This window comes from Dasypus novemcinctus, chromosome 5 (genome assembly GCF_030445035.2).
Source record: "Dasypus novemcinctus isolate mDasNov1 chromosome 5, mDasNov1.1.hap2, whole genome shotgun sequence".
In the NCBI taxonomy this organism is placed as follows: domain Eukaryota; kingdom Metazoa; phylum Chordata; class Mammalia; order Cingulata; family Dasypodidae; genus Dasypus; species Dasypus novemcinctus.
In genome coordinates this window covers 76,271,103-76,285,468 of record NC_080677.1, presented here as the reverse complement: position 1 = coordinate 76,285,468, position 14,366 = coordinate 76,271,103, and the positions used below count along the sequence as shown (strand labels likewise).

Sequence of the window (14,366 nt, the reverse complement as noted above, 5' to 3'; positions counted from 1 at the left end):
TTATAAATTGATTTACATTAACATTTTATATAAATGGAATCATACACTATGTAGTACTCTTTGATCTCTTTCACTTAATTTTATTTTTTTGGTCTGATACTAACATTTTGCAGTATTAATTTACATTTGTTCAGCTTCAAGGAAAATGGTCTTATATATGCAATTTTACCCATATTCATAATTGACATAATATATTTAGTTTTTTTCTCTTTATTTTTTAAATGTTACATTAAAAAAATATGAGGTCCGCATATACCCCCCACCACCCTCACACCATTCCTCCTCCCATAACAACCACCTCCTCCATCATCATGAGATATTCATTGCATTTGGTGAATATATCTCTGAGCACTGCTGCACCTCATGGTCAATGGTCCACACTATAGCCCACACTCTCCCACGGTCCACCCAGTGGGCCATGGGAGGACATACAATGTCTGGTAACTGTCCCTACGGCACCTTAACAGTGCAATCATATAGTATTTGTTTTTCTGTGTCTGGCTTGCTTCACTCAACATAATGTCCTCCAAGTTCATCCATGTTGTCATAAATTTCATGACTTCATTTCTTCTTACCACTGCATAATATTCCATTGTGTGTATACACCACAGTTTGTTTATCCGTTCATCAGTTGATGGACACCTGGTTGTTTCCAGCTTTTGGCAATCGCATATAACATTGCAATGAACATCGGTGTGCAAATATCTATTTGTATCACTGTTCTCAGTCCTTCTGGGTACATACCTAATACTAGTATTGCAGGGTCACATGGCAAATCTATATTTAGCTTTTGTAAGAACTGCCAAACAGTCCTACATAGTGACTGTGATGTTCTACCTTCCCACCAACAGTGAATAAACATTCTAATCTCTCCACATCCTCCCCAACATTACAGTTTTCCAACTTTTTAATAGCAGCTGGTCTAAAAGGTGTGATATGATATCTCATCACAGATTTGATTTGCATTTCCCTAATTGCTAATGATGTTGAACATTTTTTCATGTGTTTCTTTGCCATTTGTATTTCTTCTTTGTTCAGTTGTCTTTTCAAGTCTTTTGCCCATTTTTAACCAGATAGTTTGTCTTTTGGTTGTTGAGTTGTATGATCTTCTTATATATCATGGATATTAAACCCTTATCAGACATGAGATTGCCAAATATTTTCTCCCATTGAGTTGGCTGCCTTTTCACCCTTTTAGCAAAGTCCTTTGAGGGTCAAAAGTGTTGAATTTTGAGGAGTTTCCATTTATGTACTTTTTCTTTTGTTGCTTGTGCTGCTGGTGTGAGGTTTAAGAAACTACTGTCTATCATAAGATCTTGAATATGTTTTCCAACATTTTCTTCTAGAAGTTTTATGGTTGTTGTTTTAATATTTAGGTCCTTGATCCATTTTGAGTTAATTTTTGTATAAGGTGTGAGATAGCGGTCTTTTTTCTTTCTTTGGATACGGCTTTCCAGTTCTCCCAGGACCATTTGTTGAATAGATTGTTCTGGTCCAGCTAGGTGGGATTAACAGTCTTGTCAAAAACCACTTGACTGTAGATATGAGGTCTGTTTTTGAGTTGTCAATTCGGTTCCATTGGTCATTCTGTCTGACCTTATGCCATTACCATGCTATCTTTACCACTGTAGCTAAGTAATATGCTTTGCAAAGTCAGGAGGTGAGAGTTTTCCAATTTTGTTCTTTTCAAAGACACTTTTGGCTATTCAGGGCTCCTTACCCTTCCAAATAAACTTGATACTGGCTTTTCAATTTCTGCAAAAATGGCTGTTGGGATTTTTATCGGGATTGTACTGAATTTGTAAATCAGTTTGGATAGAACTGATATCTTAACAATATTTAGTCTTCTAATCCATGAACATGGAATATCCCTCCATTTATTTAAGTCTTCAGTTAATTTACCAATGCTTTGTAGTTTTCTGAATAGAAGTCCTTTATGTCCTTGGTTAAGTTTACTCCTAAATATTTTATTGTATTAATTGTTATTATAAATGGAATTTTAAAAAATTTCCTCCTCAGATTGCACATCAGTAGTAAAGAAATGCTATCGACTTTTGTGTATTAATTTTGTATCCTGCCACTTTGCTGAACTCGTCTATTATTTCTAGTAGATTTGCAGACTTTTCAGGATTTTCTAGATACAGGATCATGTCATCAGTAAATAGTGAAAGTTTTACCTCTTCCTTTCCTATTTGGGTGATTTTTATTTCTTTGTCTAGCCTTATTGCTCTAGCTAGAACTTCTAGCACAATATTGAATAATAATGGTGACAGTGGGCAACCTTGTCTTGTTCAGTCTTTCAGTCTTTCACCATTAAATACAATGCTAGCTGTAGGTTTTTAAAATATGCACTTTACCATATTGAGAAAGTTTTCTTCTGTTCCTAACTTTTGGTGTTTTTTTTTTTTTTTTTAAATCAAGAAAGGGTGATGTATTTTGTCAAATGCCTTTTCTGCATCAATAGGATTATATGATCTTTCTTTTTTAATTTATCAATGTGGTTCATTATACTAATTGATTTTCTTGTGTTGAACCATACCTGGGATAAAATCCACTGGACTGTCGTGTATAATTCTTTCAATGTGCTTTTGGATTCGGTTTGCAAATATTTTATTAAGGATTTTTGCACCTATATTCATTAGAGGTATTGGTCTGTAATTTTCTTTTTTTGTAGTATCTTTATCTGGTTTTGGTATTAGGGTGATATTGGCATCATAGAATGTATCTGGTAGCATTCTTTCCTGTTCAATTTTTTGGAAGAGCTTGAGCAAGATCAGTATTAGGTCATTTTTGAATGATTTATAGAATTCACCTTTGAAGCCATCTGCTTCCATGCTTTTCATCTTTGTAACGTTTTTGATGACTGTTTCAATCTTTTCACTTGTGATTAGTATGCTGAGTACTTCTGTTTCTTCTAGGGTCAGTGTAGGTAGTTCATGTGTTTCTAGGAATTTGTTTATCTACTCTACATTTTTTATTGTTTTGGCATATATTCGTTCATAGTATCCTCTTATGAACTCTCTTATTTCTGTGGGGTCAGTGGTAATGCCCCCCCCTCTCATTTCTGATTTTATTTATTTGTGTAGTTTCTCTTTTTTTCTTTGCATGTCATATTTTAATATCTAAACCCCCCTCTTTCCACAAACTTAATAATAGTAATACCTTCTGATAATCATTCTTCCTAGTTTATAGATGAGAAAACTGTGATTCAAAATAGTGAAGCAATGCTTCTAAGTAAGGTAAAGCAAAGGTACTATGTTTGCCATTTTGGAAGTTGGGAGTGGTGCTGAGGGTTTGAAAGTACTCAAAATAGTCACATTTTTAAGTTAGTCTTTAAATTCATTGATTTGGATACTCTTAATCAGTCACATGTAACTCACTTCTGGAATGTGTCTACTGGACTGCCACCTGATCCATGAAAGGGTCCCTCAGGTGGGAAGATCATTGGCATTTCTCTCAGATGTCTGGATACCACTCAGATGCCTAAAGAGATGCTTTAAAAATACTTAATCTGGGAGTGGATGTGGCTCAAGTAGTTGAGCGTCTGCCTTCTACATGGGAGGTCCCGGGTTCGGTTCCCAGTGCCTCCTGAAAAAACAAAGCAAGCAAACAAACAACAAGCAAAACAAATGAAAAAAAACCAATTCAGGGAAGCCAATGTGGCTCAGTGGTTGAGTGCTGGCTTCCTATATATGAAGTCCCAGATTCAATCCCTGGCTCCGGTACCTCAAAAAACAAAAACAAAAAACTTATCTGTACCATTTTTTCAAAATCCCAGGATGAGAAGGATGTCCTTACACACATGCTATCCATCTCCTCTGACTGCCCCCACACATGGTTTACAATGCGCTCTTAGCAAAGCCCTATACTATAAAACAGGCATATACCATTTTCCTATAACCAAGACTAATGTTTAAAGGTTAAAATCTGGTGCATTAACTAAGTGTTCAAAAAAGGTACTATTTACGTCCCTAATCCAAGGGCATGTAAACATGAAATGACATTTCAGAATCACCCAGCTCTTCAGTAGTCATTCAGATTTGAGCAATTTTATCATATTGGGTTTAATCTAGACATGTTGCAATTTCCAGATCATTATCTGGCCTTTTCCTTCTTTTCCTGATCATGAAAAAAGAAAAAACCCAGTGTTTTCCAAACTTGCTAGATTATGAAATTTTTGTGCCTCCCTGTATGTGTGTGTGCATGTGTGTGTTTAGTATGGGCAGAGAGAAAAGAATGCATTGAGACTGAAGATCAAGGAAGTACATTAACTATGAAGAATATGCCTAGCATTTTAAAGGCTGGTCAGAACAGGTGCTAGCTTCTCTTCTTGAGCTTATTTTTAATGCTATCCTGTGAATGTCTAGTTCATCTACTTCTCTCAGGAGTATTGGAAGCTTAGGAACCAACCCATAATACCCATTGTGTTAAGAGCTGCATTATAAACATGATCTGTATGTATATTTAAGATATATGAGTACCAATAATATCGGGTGGGGGAGGGGCTTTATGATAAAATGAAAAATGAGTCCCTAATTTTATTGTGAAATTTCTGAATTTCACATGTTACCCAGTTTATTAATAAGTTAAAAATAATCAAAACATTAAGTCATATGAATATTAATCATTCCTTGATCCTTGCTGAAATAATTTAAACACATCTATAAATTGTTATTAATTATTAATAAGCACTAATGCAATTAGAAAAGAGTAGCTTTAAACAATTATATTTAATAATGGAAACAGGGTCTGAACTAATTATGTTTTGTGATCAAGAATAATTGTTGATCTTTAATCCTACAGATATAAAATATTAATCCAACTCTAATTGTAGATAATACGAGAACCTGTGACTTTACATCATGAAACAGTCCCTTTCTCTGACATAGAGTCTGATACCATGAGTGTGAAAAACCCAAAATATTTGAATACCGAACATAATGCACTAATCGAAGACAGAAGTCCCTGACAAGCTCCTAGCCTTACTGTGAAGATCAGATATAAAATCAACTAGTGCTATTTGATCCATGAAATTTCTGTGACTCTCAAGTGGCTTATTTTCTTTGAGAATTAAATGCTAGAGGTTAATACCTATATTGTGGCAGTTTGATTTTATACATGAATTCCAAAAAGAGATATTTGATTATGTCTGTAAACTGGTCTGTTTCTGTGGATGTGATAGTCTTTGATTTTATTAGATTCAGCTGAGATGACCTTGATTAAATTATGTTAAGATTAGGGCTTTGATTTGACCATATCCTTAACTCAGTTTGAGTCCCCGCCCCTTTGTGAGCTATATAAAATAGACACTCAATCAAGGAGACACAAAGAAGCAGATACACAGAGACAATATACAGGAGCAGAGACAGGGGAATAGAGAGAGCAACATACATACAGCAGAGGCCCCAGGAAGAGAGATGAGCCATTTGTCTGATATTCTACAGCTGACCTTGTGAAGAGTTTACAGCAGCTTAACTGGAAAGAAACTAGCCCCAGGAAGAGAGAGGAGTCCTATGCCAGCCATAGCTGAGATCGGAAGAAGCTGGAATCAGGGAGCATTAAGAGGAAAGAGGAAGGCTTAGTTCTCGCAGACATCACGTGCCATCTTGCTTCAACGCATGGCAACAGAGTTTGGATGAGGAAGTACCTCAATGGTACCCTGAGCTGGACCCTTTAGGGCCTTGTAACTGTAAGCTTTTACCCTAAATAAATACCCTTTATAAAAGCCTACAGATTTCTGGTACTTTGCATCAGCAGCCCTTTGTCTGACTGATACATATGTCTCTATCTCTGTCTCAACCTCTATCTCTATCTCTATCTCTATAGTAGTCAAAGGTAAACTAACCCATATTATCTAAAACTAGCCATAACAATTCCTTTTGAATAGCATGAACACAGAAAAGAATGGGTTGCTGTGTAAAAATGGCATGGAATACGATGACAGATTACTTGTTTTTATAATCTTTGACCAGAAGTAAAACTATTATTTTCTGAAATTCAGGTAAAGGACACATTTTTATCACTTGCCAGAAGCAAAAGCATCTTTCATAAAATGTAGCACCTGCCCAGAGAATTTTAAATCATGTTTACAAAATTTAAGGACCACAGGTAGGCCACTGGAAGAGGATGGAAATCTCCCTGGGCAGCGAAACAGGAGGGTTGACAAAGCCTGAGTCACACACATCCTAACTGCACCATACTTGTATCAAGACAGCTTCCCTCCAACTCAGTAGTTCTCAAAGGCCAGTGTGCACCACGTTCACCTGGAGGGCTTCTTAAAACACATTTGCTGGCCCCACCTCCAGAGGTGTTTTTTTTTTTTTTCCTGATTCAGAAAGTCTGAGGAAGGGCTGAAGAATTTGTGTTTCTAACAAATTCTCAGGTGATGCTGATGCTGCTTGTCAGGAGATCATGCTGAGAATAACTGTTCTGGCTTACCTCTATTAAAAAAAAAAGCACTCTTTTTACCTAAAGGCACTTCTAGATTTAGGCTTCATTGCCTGGAGAGTACTGGACATATCTAACAGCCAACCATTTAGACCCCTTATTAAAAATTGTGGCTTATTATTTGGAATGGATGACCAACACACACACAGGCCACTGCTCAACTCCACCAGGGGACACCTTAACCCTGAATGACAAGTCCCTACCTTTCTCACAGAGTTCTGTTCATTTCACTCATGTCCTCTGTGCTGTGTTGATTTCACATGCACTGAAAAAAATAACTGTTTTTTTTTTAACCACTTGAGAGTTGGCTTTGTAGCATGGTAGTGCATGATAGTGCTCTTTTGGTTTAAAGGGAAGCTCGTGGAGCCAAGAAACCATAAGGAGGTCTATCTTAGAACTACCTCTAGACAAGACAAGGGGAGACTGCTATTCAGGATTGGGGTTACCATCCTCTGGGGTCAGCCTTGCCGAGGTTCAAATTCCAATTATATATATATTTCCTAGTTGTCAAAGGATTGGGGGAGATAAAAATAGACAATGTTTACATTCCTTCTCCTTTTATATTATGGAAAATTCTGTGACTTTGAATGAGAATCACAGAAACAGCAGACTTGGTGGTAGGATTAAAAGGTCTCCAAGAACCTGGATTCAATTGACCAGGAACAATTAGTTGGTGAAGCACAACACAAGAATCTGGGGTTCCAGAAACCAAGAGCCACAGCTTTACTGCATTAACTTAGAGAGGAAGGAGGGCGGGCAAGAATGAATTCTATTATTTACAGTAATAACCAAGTTTTATGATGTGCATACTAGTTGCCATTTTATACATACATACATACGTACATATATATATATATATATATATATATAGAGAGAGAGAGAGAGAGAGAGAGAGAGAGAGAGACCATGATCCATACTTTACCAAGTTTTATTGTTTTTCTACCTTTAAATAAAGAATTAATTACCCATCTCATAGTGGCTATTACATTAAAAAAAATCTATCATCAGTTTACACTCTAATTGGAATATTTCTAACTGCTATCAATTTTTTTGAGGACTGTGTTCAAGAAACTTAATCCCCCTTACCCCTAATGCTTCTGTCTATACGCTATCAAGCCAAAAGACCAGTCAACACAAAAGAGATAGTTCCAAAGAAACACAGAGTCATTTGATTACTATATGTGGAAGAATAAAAGCCTAAAACCCAAAAATAAATTTTACAAGATTGAATCTCAAGTGAAAATTGAAATATAAATCTGTGGTGGCTTATCTATATGTGCCCAGAAAACAGGTTCTTAAACTTAATCCTTTCCTGCTGGTATGAACCCTTGTAAATAGGACCTTTCGATGAGGTTACTTCAGTCAAGGTGTGGTCCAGATAAATCAGGGTCAGTCTTAATCCTATTACTGCAGGTCTTATATGGAAGACCACAGAGAGAGTCAAAGCCAGAGGGAACAGTTAGAAACTGAAAGTTAATGGCATATTTTCTTTGATTACTAATCACAATAGTTCATGAATAGAGTATCAGTAAGTCCACTCTAATCCATACTCTATTCCTCCATCCTGTGGACCTTAGAATGGTTGTGTCCACTCCACATCTATATGAAGAGGGGGCTTAGATTCAGGCACAGTTACCGGACATTGTGTGTCCTCCCATTGCCTACTGGGTGGACTGTGGGAGAGTGTGGGCTATGGTGTGGATCACTGACCATGAGGTGCAGTGGTGCTCAGAGATGTATTCACCAAATGCAATGAATGTCTCATGATGATGGAGGAGGTTGTTGTTACGGGCGGAGGAGTGGGGTGAGGGGGGTGGGGGGTATATGGAGACCTCATATTTTTTGAATGTAACATTAAAAAAATAAAGACAAAAAAAAAAAAAGAAAGTTAATGGAACTGGAAGAGAAAGAAGAAGCCAGGAGAGGCTGCCAAAACAACAAGGACCAATGATCACTGGTAGCCAGCCCCAGTATGCTACAGTCTTCTGGGAGAAAGCATTGCCTTGATGGCACCTTGTTTTGGATTTCTCCCAGCCTCAAAATCATGAGGCAATAAATTCCTATTGTTTAAGCCAACCCATTGTGTGGTGTTTGTTTTGGCAGCTAGGAAACTAAAACAAAAACTGAAGGAAAATATATAGAGTCATGTTTCCATTTCAATCGACTCCTTAGATTTCTTTACTTTATCTATTTCTTAATTTGCTTTTTAGGAAAATACTTAGGTTCATCAAGTAGAAGTTATAAGCAGCAGGAAAATGAGAGACATTATGATTCTTAAATCGTGTTGGCCCAAAACTTTAGAAAACGTGGTCAAGAGATGAAAGGACTGCAAAAATATGCATCAAGTCAGTTTGCCTGGATTTTTCTTTCAGAATTAAGCAATTCTATAGAAAGAGACTGGTCTTACCCTCATCCGTCCGTTCCTTATTGCTGGTCCATCTTCTGCTAATCTCAATACGTACAAATCCATTTTGTATTCCCTTCCTCCACGAATGCTGAATCCAAACCCTTTGGCTCCTTTCTCCATGTCCACAGTGAAATAATCGAAATCCTTTGGGTTTGGGAAGAAAATGGAACAATCTTTAGTATCAGAGAAGCTTCTGTGGTCAGGCCTTCCATCCTCCTGTCTCGTGATAATATGCTACAAATGATATGATGTTGTGAGAAGTAATCTAACTTCATGATCTAGCAAAATGCAAGACAAAATTCCAAAGGTTTTGTGAAGATCAGAACATAGTTTACTTGGTCATTAAAAGAACTATAGGCGAGTGGATGTGGCTCAACCAGTTGAGTGATTGCTTCCCACACGGAAGGCCACGAGTTTGACCCTTGGTTCCTCCTAAAAACAAAAACAAAAACAAAGCAAAAAAAAACACCCAAACAATAAGCAAACAAATGAAAAAACGAAACCAGGGGAGCCAATGTGGCTCAGTGGTTGAGCATGGGCTTCCCACATATGAGGTCCTGGTTCAATTTCCAGCCCCAGTACATATTAAAAAAAAACAAAAAACAAAAAAAGAACTGTGATACTTGTTTACTTTAGCACTTAACAGTTTACATGGCAAACATGCCCTTTTGCATAGAGACCTACATGACATGAGCTCTTGCTTGAACTTTCTCATTTATTGGTGTTGAGCACCTTAAATAAATGTGTCAGGATCTTGCATGTGTGTGTGTATGTGTGTATAAATTGCAGGGTTTGTTGATTAGAGAAGTGAAAAATTAATGGGTTTTCCCTTAGCTCTCTGTTGCACAGACTACTGAATATCAAGTTGAAGAGTATAAAATGCAATTTCTCTTTTATATAAAAAGCAATATGGCCCATAATTTCCTGACTGTCACTCTTTTCCTTAAAATCTTTGTAGATGAAGGTGATCTTCAATTCATGATAGAACACAATGTATTCTGATAGAGTTGAAATTAAACTTGACTTAGATCTTGGTATCTAGTTTGCTGGGTATTGAATATTTACCAAGCTCTGGACTAGGTACTTTTCATAAATGTACCTCATTGAATCCTCACCATGACCTATATATAAGGTGGTCCCACTATTTAGGAAACAGAAGCTCAGCGAGGTTAAGGAAGTCGCTCTGGGATATACCCAATTTGAGCAAATTATCACAACAACTGCACCATCCTGCAGAGAGTGGCTTGGTGGTTGTTGTGGAGGCTACATCCTAGATGACTGCAGCCAGACCTGGCCATATCCATACTCACTGCGGCTTCGTCGTCTTTACCAGAGTAGGAGGTAAGAGCTTTGTAAATAATGATGGGCCTAAAATACCTCCACTGCAGGCATCTGAAAATTTTTTTGCATTGATAGCACCCCCTGAAGTTCGAGATGAGAGCTTTCCCCACCCCCCTCCCCTGGCTGTTGTTTTTATTTTATTATCTTTTGCTTAAAAGATATATAGATCACACAAAATGTTACATTAAAAAATATAAGAGGTTCCCATATAAACTTGACAAGGCGATGTACTGGATGTTAGCTAGGTAAATTCAGTAGGGGTTAGTTTATCCCCACTTACCCACTCCTTACATCATCCATCCATTTACTTATTTGCCTAATTTATTCCAAAGTAAAGCTACCCAAGAGTTTTAAGGTTGTCGGGGTCACCGGGATAATGGCAGAATTAGGATTGGCACTTGTCTCTCTCTTTCCTCTGCCTTCTATACCTGGAAAGGGGCCCTGTTTGACTCAGCCCTTGCCCTTCTGGAAGGCCTGGTCACGGCGCTCGAGGACTGAGGGCACATACCTGGGGCTGCCTGTAGTCGGACAGAGGGTACTGCCTGGTGTCGGGGGAGTGCTGCCTGTAGTCCAGCAGCGGGGGCTGCCGGTAGTCCAGAGGCGGGGGCTGCTGGTAGTCCCCTCCGGGGGGCTGCCTGTAGTCCAGCGGGGGCTGCCGGTAGTCCGTGAACGGAGGCTGCCGGATGTCTGGTTTCACATCTTGTCTGGCTTTGACTTCTGACCTGTAACTAAATAAACAGAAGCGGCGTTGGCGTGGCTGGCTCAGCAGAAGGAGACTAGCAGAGCAGGGTAGTGCAACTTCTTGGCACGGGCCGGCTGCAGAGCCCGAGGCCACTCATTTTGGTGGTTCCTTGGCATGTTTAGAATTATGAGAAGATTAAATAAATGAAAAGTATTCTTTACAATTTTTTGACAAATGCCATATTGTATGCTTTTTCATTTGACTCCTTAAGAAATCAAGATAAAAATGGTGGTTCAACCAGAACTTTGTGGAAAAGACTTGTGGATATCCCACTTCAACTATGTATTTAAAATATGTACAACCACAACAAACCTAGGGGGTTAAATGCTTAACTATGTATCCCCCATATCTGTCTTAACACCAGTTATAACCAACTGCTCTCTTTCGCCCTCTCTCTGCCCTCCATCCCCCTCCTTCTCTCTAACACACCTTGACAGATCATTCATTACTGGATGGAAACATTGTTGAAGTGATCTCTAAATACTTTACAAGTACATAATTAAGGCTATTTAACCTGCTATGTTGGGATTTTCTGAATATCTTACAGAGGTTAAAAGAGTGATGGCAGGGTATAATCACCAACAACAAATCAAGTAGAAAGTTATTGGGTCATTAGTAAAAGCAGAAATACACCTACCCAGAGGTTTTAATAATAGGCCACAGTATTAAGATTAATATCAGATACTATTGTGGTCATTGGATGGGAGGAAAGGCAAAAAAATATTATACCTAACATTTGTCCCTTGCTGTTTCTAGTTACTAATACGACAAATACAGAGAGCCAGAACCCAGTAGTTATGCAAATCCAAACTGCTCTTAGCTGAGGGACAAGAAAAGCAAATTCCAACCATTATGGAATCATTAATAAGGCAAGCTGAAAAATTATCACTATTGTTTTAGGACCCACTTAATTCTTGTAGTTCAATCTCTATTGCCACATCAAGAACCTATAATGAGCTACCCATGGATGTAGGTAGATTAAAAAAATGCATTCTATTTACTAATAATTTCATCTAAAATTATTATGGAGGGTATGAGGAATTGAGAAAATATTTAGCACCAAGGAAAAGTTGTAATGTGTCCGGAAAAGAGGTTCAAAGCAGGCAGAATTTTTACCTTTAAGAGGAGATGGGTTCCATACTGGTTTATGGTCTTATTGATGCTGATTAGAATTATCTATATTAAAAAATCACTCACCTGAACAATTGGCATTTAGTGTAATCTAATATTTGGTGAGAATTCACTGAGGGTACACAACAATAGATGTGCTTATTTGTGCTTCTTAGAAGGGGGTTAGTAATGTAATTATTTTAATCAACCCTTTGATCAAGTCACATTTGTTACTTAACCCTGCAGAGGTGAAAAATTCCTTTTGTGAGCTGCACAATTCAGCCTTTATTTTATGCCTCAGCATGTTGTCCAGTCACCTACTGAGAGTATCCAGGCTAAGAATACATTTATTTAAAATATACTTTGAATAAGATGCTTACCTATGCAAATGCATGCACATAACAAAAAGAATTGATCTGGGTGACATTTGTCAGTGTGTGTCAGTTCCTTTCTAGAAATAGCTTGCTTGGTGGTTTAGATGTCACATCGTTTTAAGTTAAAGCACAGTCACTTTATTTTCATTATCTGTGTGGTATTGGTATGAAATGTCTATTATATGCTCCATTTCCAACCACATGTATCACGAGGTATAGCAAAAGAGGGTGAAATGGAAGAGTCTCCCCAAAGATAACACAAAAGACTAGAAAAAGGCACAGTCTAAACCTCCATCAGCTGTCATCAGGCCTACCTTCAAGCTCTCGAGCTTCATTTTACACCAATGTCATGTGTCAGGATTTTAAGTTGTACTGCACATTGAAGAATTCTTTAATAAGGAAAATATATTTAATTTTTTATGAGTGTTGTTAACTTTTAAGTGAGTGATCCACTGGCTAAGGCAAAAATTATGCTGCTTTGAATTTGTGAAATAATTTATTTTAAGGAAAACTCAAGATTCATTTAAAAAACAAAAAGCCTCTCTTGCATTTTCATAAAGATCATTTACTTATGAAAGAAGTTTTTCTATGTGACCCTTCATAGCTATTGATACCATTGTTAAAGAGACTTGAAAGATGATAAAACCAAATTGTTATGGTAAATTCTAGCATGTTTTTATGGTATGAAAAGTTCCAGAACCAAGACATAGCGCATGTGGTAGGGTATCTTATGCTGGGATTGTGTATCATGTGGACCCTTCAAGAATCTTTTTCAGCCTTCAGCATCTAGGGTTCAAAGTGTGCAAAAAAAGTTGATTTCCAGTGCTTCTTCACTGACATCACCATTTGAAGTACAGCCAACTAGTAATTGCCCTTGCTGGGGAAGGTGGGTTCTGGCTAGTTTTGGAATTTATTACATAGTTACTCTTGTTGTTTTCAGTTAATGCTTCTCCTTGAACCAGGTTTTGTTCATGTTCATAGGAAAATTATTTTCTCTTCCCTGAGTACACACCAAATGGATGTTAAGGGAAAGAAAAATGGGCAGAAGTGTGCAGGGTGTCAGTAGGAAGGCAATCCAAGATTAAACCAGCCAGGATAAAATATTCATTCCCTCTAACTCTGAAAACAGAAAACTGCAAGCAGATTGTCATTTTATTTTATCCCACTCTAAAATGGGAACTGGTTCAACCTGACATGTAGGTGGGCACTCCTTGTACAAATAAACTACTGGAAAGCTCACAATGTATCCTTGGCATTCAAGTTGTCTTGGAGACATGTCTAGCCTGATCTAGAAAGAAGCAAAGAGTTTTCTGTTTGATACCATCACCGCCTTTCAATGAAGCTAGGAAAAATATTTCTGGTATCTGTAAGATCATTGAATCACTTCATTCATAGGCAAATCACCTACTACCAATAAAAACCAGGGAACCCAAGTGCCAGTGAAGGGCCCTAGAATCAGAAAGGGAACTTTCCAGATTTTTAATATTACTGAAGCAAAATATCTAAGAAATTTGAGCAAATATGTTGGTGATTTATAAAAATTTTTGATCAGGTTGATCTGTTAATCCCAGAGCTAAGAAAGATTTCATTCTATGGTCAGAAGAGAGAAAAAAATCCTTTAGAGTGCTTGCATCTGTGAGAGGGGTCAAGGTATCCTGCTAAATTAGTAGCTACTGGCCTCATCCAGCTGTTGCTCTCCCCACTAAACTCACACTAAGGTTGCAATTACCCACCCCAAGGCCAGAAAGCAAGAATCTGTGCCCAGGGGAATCTGATTCTGGAAAGGTGAGGATGGAATTACGACTGGGAGGTTCATTGACAATGGCAGAGACAAAAAGAGTCTGAAGCTGGCTTAGGGACTACTGGAACACTCAGGTCCTTTCTCTTCAGTCTAAAATGAATCCTGAGAAAGCCAGTGCAATCCATCAATATAATACATGGTGAA

At 37.8% G+C, this 14,366-nt stretch overlaps 1 protein-coding gene across 5 annotated transcripts in view; it reads right to left on the bottom strand.

The window, feature by feature from the left end:
* Nucleotides 1-14,366, bottom strand: part of MAGI2 (membrane associated guanylate kinase, WW and PDZ domain containing 2) — a 1,419,055-nt gene that overhangs the window by 82,006 nt on the left and 1,322,683 nt on the right. For all 5 annotated transcript variants that reach the window (XM_058297943.2, XM_058297944.2, XM_071215009.1 and 2 more), the window contains 2 exons: nucleotides 10,704-10,923; nucleotides 8,855-8,998 (listed from right to left, as the gene is read on the bottom strand). In XM_058297943.2, the coding sequence (XP_058153926.1) occupies nucleotides 8,855-8,998; nucleotides 10,704-10,923 (364 nt within the window). The remainder of the gene's footprint in view (nucleotides 1-8,854; nucleotides 8,999-10,703; nucleotides 10,924-14,366) is intronic.